The sequence below is a fragment of the Pan paniscus genome, chromosome 19 (genome assembly GCF_029289425.2).
Source record: "Pan paniscus chromosome 19, NHGRI_mPanPan1-v2.0_pri, whole genome shotgun sequence".
NCBI classification, from domain to species: Eukaryota; Metazoa; Chordata; class Mammalia; order Primates; family Hominidae; genus Pan; species Pan paniscus.
Genome location: NC_073268.2, coordinates 20,350,362 through 20,360,184, shown reverse-complemented (window position 1 = coordinate 20,360,184; position 9,823 = coordinate 20,350,362). Strand labels below are relative to the sequence as shown.

Below are 9,823 nucleotides of genomic sequence, written 5' to 3'. Positions count from 1 at the left end.
GCATTTTGGGAGGCTGAGGTGGGCAGATCACTTGAGGTCAGGAGTTCAAGACCAACCTGGCCAACATGGTGAAACCCTGTCTCTACTGAAAATACAAAAATTAGCTGGGCATGGTGGCTTACGCCTGTAATCCTAGCACTTTGGGAGGCTGAGGCGGGCGGATCACGAGGTCAGGAGATTGAGACCATCCTGGCTAACATGGTGAAACCCCGTTTCTACTAAAAATACAAAAAAATTAGCCGGGTATGGTGGTGGGCACCTGTAGTCCCAGCTATTCAGGAGGCTGAGTCAGGAGAATGGCGTGAATCCGGGAGGCGGAGCTTGCAGTGAGCTGAGATCGAGCCACTGCACTCCAGCCTGGGGGACAGAGCGAGACTCCGTCTCAAAAAAAAAAAAAAAAAAAATTAGCTGGGCATGGTGGTGGACACCTGTAATCCCAACTACTCAAGGAAGGAGAATCCCTTGAACCAGGGAGGCAGAGGTTGCAATGAGTGAGATCGAGCCACTGCACTCCAGCCTGGGCAATGGAGCAAGACCCTGTCTCAAAAACAAAAACAAAGAAAGAAAACAAAAACCTGACTTGAAGCTCTCAGACCCAGAAGAAACAAACCTTGTGACATCCTCATGTTGGCTAGAATCTCTGCTGGCCCAAACACCTCTTCTCAGTCTCCTTCCTTATTGGCCCCAGGGCCTTTAAATGTTGACATCCCCAAAGCTTTGGCCTTCCCACCCTATCCATCTTCCCTAGGTGATCTTAGCCATGCTCATACCATCAGACATAGGCTGAAGGTGCCAGATCTAAATCTAGCCCAGAGTTCTGACCTGAGCACTGAGTTAGATTATTCGCCTGCCTTCTGGACACCTTCTCTTGGATGTGCCATAGGACCAGGCTTGCATGACTGCACTCATTATCTGCCCTTTCCCTGCATTTCCCAGCCCGGTTAATAGCATTAAGGCACCTAGGTCAGAGCCTTGGTTGATCTCTTCCCTTACTCTCTCTCCTTACCATCTGCACTGTCACATCTCAGTTCCTGCCCTCACCATTTCTTGCCTGGTCTCTTGTGATCAATCTGTAACTGGTATCTCAGGCTCCCGGCATGATGCTCCTCAAAACTGCCCAAATGCACTAGTTAAAATGCAAATGTGACCTCTTCCTTTCCCAAAACTCTCCAGTATATCCTCATCTCCAGGAGCCCAGACCGTGTGCAAGGTATCCAAGATCTCTGACTACTTAAAGCCTCCTCTGCCATCGTTCTCCTAGATGCACGTGGGACTCTCACAGGGCCAAAGTCTTGTGCTGCCTCCCTACTCCATCTATTTCACCCCACCACGCCCTTGCACACAATGTTCCCTCTGTCTGGAATGCCTGTCCCTGCCTTGTCTGTTTACACGTCTGTTTCTCTGTTAGATTGTGAGTTCATGTTTCTACATCCAACAACTCACACATGATCTGTGAGGCCCTGCAACTCTGATCCCTGCTGGCCTCTTTACCTCGTCCTACTTTGCTCCTCACTCCAACCACACAGCCTCTCTTGCCCTCCCCGACTCAGTCAGATTCCCTCCCCAATTATGCTTTCAAAGAACTACGGATCTTCCCTTCACAGCACTGAATCCCATGGCACTTTTACATCCATGTCAGTGACTGTGCAGTCAACATGAGTGTCTCCCACTAGGACATGAGCTCCATAGGAACAAAGGGTTGGGTCTGGTATTCAGTGTAATTTTTTTTTTTTTAAGAGATGAGGCCGGGCATGGTGGCTCACACCTGTAATCCCAGCACTTTGGGAGGTCGAGGTGGGCAGATCATGAGGTCAGGAGTTTGAGACCAGCTTTGCCAATACAGTGAAACTCCGTCTCTACTAAAAATACAAAAATTAGCTGGGTGTGGTGGTGCGCGCCTGTAATCCCAGCTACTCAGGAGGCTGAGGTAGGAGAATCGCTTGAACCCAGGAGGTGGAGGTTGCAGTGAGCTGAGATCGCACCACTGTACTTGGCGACAGAGTGAGACTCTGTCTCAAAAAAAAAAAAAAGAAAAAAGAAATGAGTTCTGGCTATGTTGCCCAGGCTGGTTCCAAACTCCTGACCTCAAGTGACCCTCCTGCCTCAGCCTCCCAAAGTGGAATTACAAGCATGAGCCACCGTGCCTGGCCATAAATTTGTTAAGTGAATAAGAGCACACAATTCTTACAGATATTAGGGGCTATGTGATGCAGGAGACAGAACACAGCTTTAAGAGCCAAACAGGCCTGGGTTTTAATCTCACCCCTGCCACATACTATGTGACTTTGGGAAAGTTGCCAGATCTCACCTAAGGTGGATTCTTCATCTATAAACAAAAAACAATACCCACTTTGTAGGCATATACATGTGCAGAACTTAGCAGGAGCTCAAAAAATGGTAGCAATTGGCCGGGCGCAGTGGCTCACGCCTGTAATCCCAGCACTTTGAGAGGCCGAGGTGGGTGGATCACAAGGTCAGGAGTTCGAGACCAGCCTGACCAACATGGTGAAACCCTGTCTCTACTAATAATACAAAAATTAGCCAGGCATGGTGGTGCCCGGCTGTAGTCCCTGCTACTTGGGAGGCTGAGAGAGGAGAATTGCTTGAACCTGGGAGGTGAAGGTTGCAGTGAGCCAAGATTGTGCCACTGTACTCCAGCCTGGGCGACACAGCGAGACTCCGTCTAAAAAAAAAAGGGTAGCCATTACCCTAGGTCTCCCAGGATGCCTGCTGAATAAATATTTAATTCAATGTAACTTCTTGTTTTAAAAGGCGCTTTATGATTATGAAATGTATTTTTGTCATTCTGAAATTATTTTGGATGTGGAGTCTCACATTTTTAAAATCTGTTGGTTTCCTACTTGGCAGATGGGAAAACTGAGGTTCAAAGAAGTAAAGTGACTGTTCCAAGGCTGTACAGTTAGTGGCAGAGTTACAAATGGGTCCAAGTCAATGACCAAGCTAATTTATTTATTTATTTAGAGGTCTCACTCTGTTGCCTGGGCTGGAGCACAGTGGCATGATGACAGCTCACTGTAGCCTCAACCTCCTGGGCTCAACCAATTCTCCCACCTCAGCCTCCCAAGTAGCTGGGACCACAGGCATGCGCCACCATGCCCAGCTAATGTTTTAAAATTTTTGTAGAGACAGGGGTCTCACTTCTTGTCCCAGCTGGTCTCAAATCTGGCTTCAAGCAATCCTCCTGCCTTGGCCTCTCAAAGTGCTGGGATTAAAGGCATGAGCCATTGCATCCTGCCCAAGCTAATTTTTAAAAACTCAGAAATAAATGCTGTATCTATCAAATAACAAATTACATCCTTTAGTTACAGGGCTCCTGTACTCAAGAGGCAGGTTGGCAGAATGAGAAGTGCTGTAGGTAGGCCTGTAATCTTGAAGATGCAGGTTCTGGTCCTGTTCACACTTAGGTCCCTCACGTGAAAGGCAAGAGTAAACATGAAATACCGTGATTTCTCCTTATTTCATGTACAAATGCTAGACAAGTGTAACATCTTTGTGGAATCACTTTTCTTCTGGGCTACTATAAACTCTTTTTTTTTTTTTTTTTTTTTGAGACAGAGTCTCGCTGTGTTGACCAGGCTGGAGTGCAGTGGCGTGACCTCAGCTCACTTCAACCTCCGACTCCCGGGTTCAAGCCTCAGCTCCTGCCTCAGCCTCCTGAGTAGCTGGGACTACAGGCATGCACCACCATGCCCAGCTAATTTTTGTATTTTTTGTAGAGACGGGGTTTCACTATGTTGGCCAGGCTGGTCTCAAACTCCTGATCTCAGGTGATTGCCCGCCTCGGCCTCCGAAAGTGCTGGATTATAGTCATGAGCCACTGCCCCCGGCCTACTATAAATTTTTGAAGGGCAGATGCTGTCATCTTTTTCCACATTCTCCATAGCCCCTATTATGGTGGTTTGAAATAAGAAAAAAAGTGTGTTGAAGGAATGAAAGGTTGCCTGAGTGAATGGAAGAATGTCCTCTATTTCCTGTTTCCAGTTCCCCAGCTCCCCGTCTGCCTTGGGGTGACTGGAGAGGGGATAACTCTCATTCAGACCTGGCCCTAGGCCAGGAAAACGGGTTTGTCATGGAAGGAAATTGAAGATGCTGCGTTTACATTGGAGATTTGCTCTCAATTTCCTATCGGACTGCAAGCTTCCTGAATGGGGTATAGGAGCCTGTCATTCATTTTTGTTTCCACTGCTCAGCTTCCATGTTTGGTACCGGCTCTCAAGATGCTTTGAGATGGACTAGGCAGGAGATCTGAGGATCAAAAGCTCAGGCTCAGATGGAGCAGAGAGAGCACAACATTCCCATCCTTAGACCGCTCTGAGAGAAAATGGGCTTGCTGGTGGAATAGAGATGGGTGGGCTGGAAATGGGATGCACAAAAAAAGGCATATCCCCCTCGACACCCACTCATGCCCCAGTTTTGAAGGAAAACTTTCATCCTGGTGTAGGGAAAAGGCAAATTCCCCAGGATGTAATAAGGAACATTTTCAAGTTGTAAGAAACCGGAACATCTTTATATCATTCATTCGATCAGGAAAAAAAAATTTTTTTTTTGAATCCTGTCAAACCTGGATCCCTTTGTATCCATCTACTTAGAATATTTTTTCCTTCTCCCTACTCCTTTCCTCTTTTTGTTATTTTTCTTCTTCTGCTGTTGTTGTTTAAAACAATTCTTTTCTATATTGGAGCAAGAAACATTTCACCAGACTGCGAGGATTTGGCCCATACTGTGAAGCAAAGGGGCTTTCTAAACTCAATTTTCTTTCTTCTTTTTAAGTCCCCCCTTTCCCCTGTCCCTCGGGAGAGACAACAGAAAATAATTGATCCATCATCCAGTATCAGGCCCAGGAGATTTACATGCAAATTCCTCCTCGACCCCTTTCCAAATTTAAAATCCTAGAAGGGAAAAGAAAAATTCTAAAAGTAGCAGGAACCCTGCTGGCCACACCCCACCCCTTACCAGGTGAGAGATGTGGAGGGGATAATTCACCACAACCCCCCAGTTTCCTCCCGCGTCACACACGCCACCCCTCTCTGGTGTGGAACCACTTAAGATTTGGGTAAAACTCCCCTCTCGCCCTGGAGACGGGATCTGGAAGCTTTTAGGGGGCGGAGGTAGAGGTGGGGAGGCAGAAGGAAAATTCCCTCAAACGTTCGTCAGGCCTAAGAGAGTCGTCCCTTCACTCAAAATTGCCCGTCACCCCCCGCCCCCCACCATTAACTTTCGATTAAGACCTCCTCCTTAGTGCAACTAAACTTTACTTTGCACAATTAAGATTTGCCGCAGAAGAAGCGGGAGGGAGAAGCCGCAGCTCCGGGCCATTCTCCTTTCCCTCGCTCCCTCCAAGCCCCCCGCCCCAACCCTCCAGCTCCGGGCCTCCGAGTTCCTGAGTTTTCTCACTTTGAGGTGCCACCGAACACAAAGAACCATAATGGGCTCCTTTGTGCTGGCTACGGGGCAATTACACCTCGGAGTCCTGGTCCCTTTAAGAGTCTCTTAAAGAGACAGGATCCCATTTTTCAGAGGGTTTTTAAAGGGTGTGTGGAGGGGGAGGGCGAGGGATCTACGTGTAAAGTGAAGTGAAACTTTCGCCTGGGCTCCAGAAAGAGCGGACAGAAAAGGTCTTTGTAAATTGTTAGTTTTTTTTAAGTCTGTTTTAATTTTTAAATTTGAGATTTTTCACTCGATTTGAAAAATTGGACTAGGAATAGGTGGGGTTCGAGGATCGGGGGCGGGGGCAAGGGTTTAAAGAGTCCCCACCCGGCAGAGCACCTCGGCCCGGGAAGAGGAGTGAGCCAGGGTCAAGTAGTGTCCCCCGATCTCGCCGCGGCAACTCCGGAGAAATCCCGGGCTGGGCAAACAGCCCTTAATATAATAATAGCTTGTCTCTTTAAAAAGCAAAAAGGGGGGGGGAAGTTTTGTTGGCATCTGGTTTCTGATCTCATTATGTTGTGGTCGACCAATCCAGCCCTCGGGCCTGGTCCTCGGGTTTAAATCTGATTGGCCGAGAGCACATTTTGGGTTGGTGCTTAGAGCTCGACGGGGCGGTTTCAAGGATCCCTTTTTTGGGGGGCTGAGGAGAGGGCGGGGCCGCCAGCGGGGGCCCCCTTGAAACCGACTAATTGGGATCGGAGAGGCCGAGGTGAGGGCTGGAGGAGGCACAAAGAAGTCGCTGGGTGCAGAAGGGAGGGGAGAGGGGGAGCTGAGAGACGAGAGGAGGAGGAATAGGAGAGAGGGCAGCAGCGCGCGGTGTCTCCGGCTGCTCAGTCCGACCGCGGCAAGCAAGCGGGCAGGCGCACCGCCCCCTCCCCCGCCCGGCCTCCCCAGCTCTGCGGCAGCGAGCAAAGTTTGCAAAGAGGCGCGGGAGGCGGCAGCCGCAGCGAGGAGGCGGCGGGGAAGAAGCGCAGTCTCCGGGTTGGGGGCGGGGGCGGGGGGGGCGCCAAGGAGCCGGGTGGGGGGCGGCGGCCAGCATGCGGCCCCGCAGCGCCCTGCCCCGCCTGCTGCTGCCGCTGCTGCTGCTGCCCGCCGCCGGGCCGGCCCAGTTCCACGGGGAGAAGGGCATCTCCATCCCGGACCACGGCTTCTGCCAGCCCATCTCCATCCCGCTGTGCACGGACATCGCCTACAACCAGACCATCATGCCCAACCTTCTGGGCCACACGAACCAGGAGGACGCAGGCCTGGAGGTGCACCAGTTCTATCCGCTGGTGAAGGTGCAGTGCTCGCCCGAACTGCGCTTCTTCCTGTGCTCCATGTACGCACCCGTGTGCACCGTGCTGGAACAGGCCATCCCGCCGTGCCGCTCTATCTGTGAGCGCGCGCGCCAGGGCTGCGAAGCGCTCATGAACAAGTTCGGTTTTCAGTGGCCCGAGCGCCTGCGCTGCGAGCACTTCCCGCGCCACGGCGCCGAGCAGATCTGCGTGGGCCAGAACCACTCCGAGGACGGAGCGCCCGCGCTACTCACCACCGCGCCGCCGCCGGGACTGCAGCCGGGTGCCGGGGGCACCCCGGGTGGCCCGGGCGGCGGCGGCGCTCCCCCGCGCTACGCCACGCTGGAGCACCCCTTCCACTGCCCGCGCGTCCTCAAGGTGCCATCCTATCTCAGCTACAAGTTTCTGGGCGAGCGTGATTGTGCTGCGCCCTGCGAACCTGCGCGGCCCGATGGTTCCATGTTCTTCTCACAGGAGGAGACGCGTTTCGCGCGCCTCTGGATCCTCACCTGGTCGGTGCTGTGCTGCGCTTCCACCTTCTTCACTGTCACCACGTACTTGGTAGACATGCAGCGCTTCCGCTACCCAGAGCGGCCTATCATTTTTCTATCGGGCTGCTACACCATGGTGTCGGTGGCCTACATCGCGGGCTTCGTGCTCCAGGAGCGCGTGGTGTGCAACGAGCGCTTCTCCGAGGACGGTTACCGCACGGTGGTGCAGGGCACCAAGAAGGAGGGCTGCACCATCCTCTTCATGATGCTCTACTTCTTCAGCATGGCCAGCTCCATCTGGTGGGTCATCCTGTCGCTCACCTGGTTCCTGGCAGCCGGCATGAAGTGGGGCCACGAGGCCATCGAGGCCAACTCTCAGTACTTCCACCTGGCCGCCTGGGCCGTGCCGGCCGTCAAGACCATCACCATCCTGGCCATGGGTCAGATCGACGGCGACCTGCTGAGCGGCGTGTGCTTCGTGGGCCTCAACAGCCTGGACCCGCTGCGGGGCTTCGTGCTAGCGCCGCTCTTCGTGTACCTGTTCATCGGCACGTCCTTCCTCCTGGCCGGCTTCGTGTCGCTCTTCCGCATCCGCACCATCATGAAGCACGACGGCACCAAGACCGAAAAGCTGGAGCGGCTCATGGTGCGCATCGGCGTCTTCTCCGTGCTCTACACAGTGCCCGCCACCATCGTCATCGCTTGCTACTTCTACGAGCAGGCCTTCCGCGAGCACTGGGAGCGCTCGTGGGTGAGCCAGCACTGCAAGAGCCTGGCCATCCCGTGCCCGGCGCACTACACGCCGCGCATGTCGCCCGACTTCACGGTCTACATGATCAAATACCTCATGACGCTCATCGTGGGCATCACGTCGGGCTTCTGGATCTGGTCGGGCAAGACGCTGCACTCGTGGAGGAAGTTCTACACTCGCCTCACCAACAGCCGACACGGTGAGACCACCGTGTGAGGGACGCCCCCAGGCCGGAACCGCGCGGCGCTTTCCTCCGCCCGGGGTGGGGCCCCTACAGACTCCGTATTTTATTTTTTTAAATAAAAAACGATCGAAACCATTTCACTTTTAGGTTGCTTTTTAAAAGAGAACTCTCTGCCCAACACCCCCACAAGGTTTGTAATTAAAACTGTAAATAGTCTTTGTAAATTTAATTATATATATTTTCTATTTAAAAGAAAAAAGGAAAAAAAAAACAGGGGTGTGGGCGCCAGGGCTGAAGAGTGAGGTGTGTGTGTGTTGGGGAGTGTAGTTGGGGGGAGGGTTCTCTTTCTTAAGTGCCCTTCAAAACCCGCCCCACTTTTGGAGTTTTTTGGTGATATGGCAGGGCTGGGCCTGCTGGGAGAGGCACCCAGCCTGAGCACTGTTTTTGTTGGCTTTGCGTCGTTAGGAGTTTGTTCCATTCAACTAATATAAAAGCCAAATTTGTGAGCCTCCTCTCTGACGCTGGGCCTGTGGAAGCCGTTGGATATTTTTGAACAGGACTTGGATTCGTTTTGTTTCCTTCCCCCTTTTCTTTCCCTACTCATTTGTCCTGTCTTCTTCACTCACTCTTTGGAAAAGTCCCAACAGAGATGAAGACGTGGAAAAAAAAATCGGGGTCGGGGTGTGCTGGTGGGGAGAGGGCAGAGATCCGGTGAGGAATGGCTTCCACCCCCTGGCCCACTCCCCTGCAGGCTGGAAGATCTTTCTCCTGTCTGGCTTCTCTTCTTTTCAATTCGCTGCACCAAGTGCTTCCAGTGGCCCAAAAATGCTTTTTGAAGTGTGTTTTGAAACAGCCCCCACCAACATACACCCCACCAGGAGTACTGATCCTGCCTCCCTTCATGTCTAGGGGAAGCATTCGCCTTTGAGCACTTGTTTGCAAATCTGGGGAGTTTGAGACCTCCTAGCATCTCTTCCCTTCTTTCCCTGCAGTCTATTCACCCCCGCAGCCAAAAATCTCTGGCGTTCAGGTTAGCAGTTTCTGGGTTGGTTTGTGTGGGTTTTTGTTGTTGTTTGGGGCTTATTTTTTTCAAAAAGTGATAAAGACGGGTGGGTTGGAGGGAGGGGACTGATGGGCTGGTGGGCTTTTTAGTTTTCCTTTGAGAAAAAGACTGGTTTATTTAAAACTTGTCCAGAAAAAAATGAAAAAAAAAAAAAGGTGGTATCTTTGCTTTAGAAGAAGTCTCTGGACAGGCCCTTTGTGGCTGTGGGGGTGGGTTGAGTGTTTACATTACATTCTATATCACAAGATTGATAGGATGTTTAAAGCAGATGTTTCTTATCTTCCCCTGAGCCCCTACAAATAAAGTCAAGACTTTTCTTTTTTTGAGAGGGAGTCTTGCTCTGTCGCCCAGGCTGGAGTGCAGTGGTGCGATCTTGGCTCACTGCAACCTCCACTGCAGCGTTTCTCCTGCCTCAGCCTCCCAAGTAACTGGGACTACAGGCGCGCGCCACCACTCCTTGCTAATTTTTGTATTTTTAGTAGACACAGGGTTTCACCATATTGGCCAGGCTGGTCTCGAACTCCTGACCTCGTTATCTGCCCGCCTCGGCCTCCTAAAGTGCTGGGATTACAGGAGTGAGCCACAGTGCCTGGCCTGTCAAGACTTCTC

At 51.8% G+C, this 9,823-nt stretch overlaps 1 protein-coding gene across 1 annotated transcript; it reads left to right on the top strand.

Moving 5' to 3' along the window:
• Window positions 1-5,609: 5,609 nt before the first annotated feature.
• FZD2 (frizzled class receptor 2) lies at window positions 5,610-8,286 on the top strand. Its single transcript, XM_034941698.4, has one exon. It carries the CDS (start codon window positions 6,486-6,488, stop codon window positions 8,181-8,183), a length of 1,698 nt encoding a protein of 565 aa, XP_034797589.1. The 5' UTR covers window positions 5,610-6,485; the 3' UTR covers window positions 8,184-8,286.
• Window positions 8,287-9,823: the final 1,537 nt, after the last annotated feature.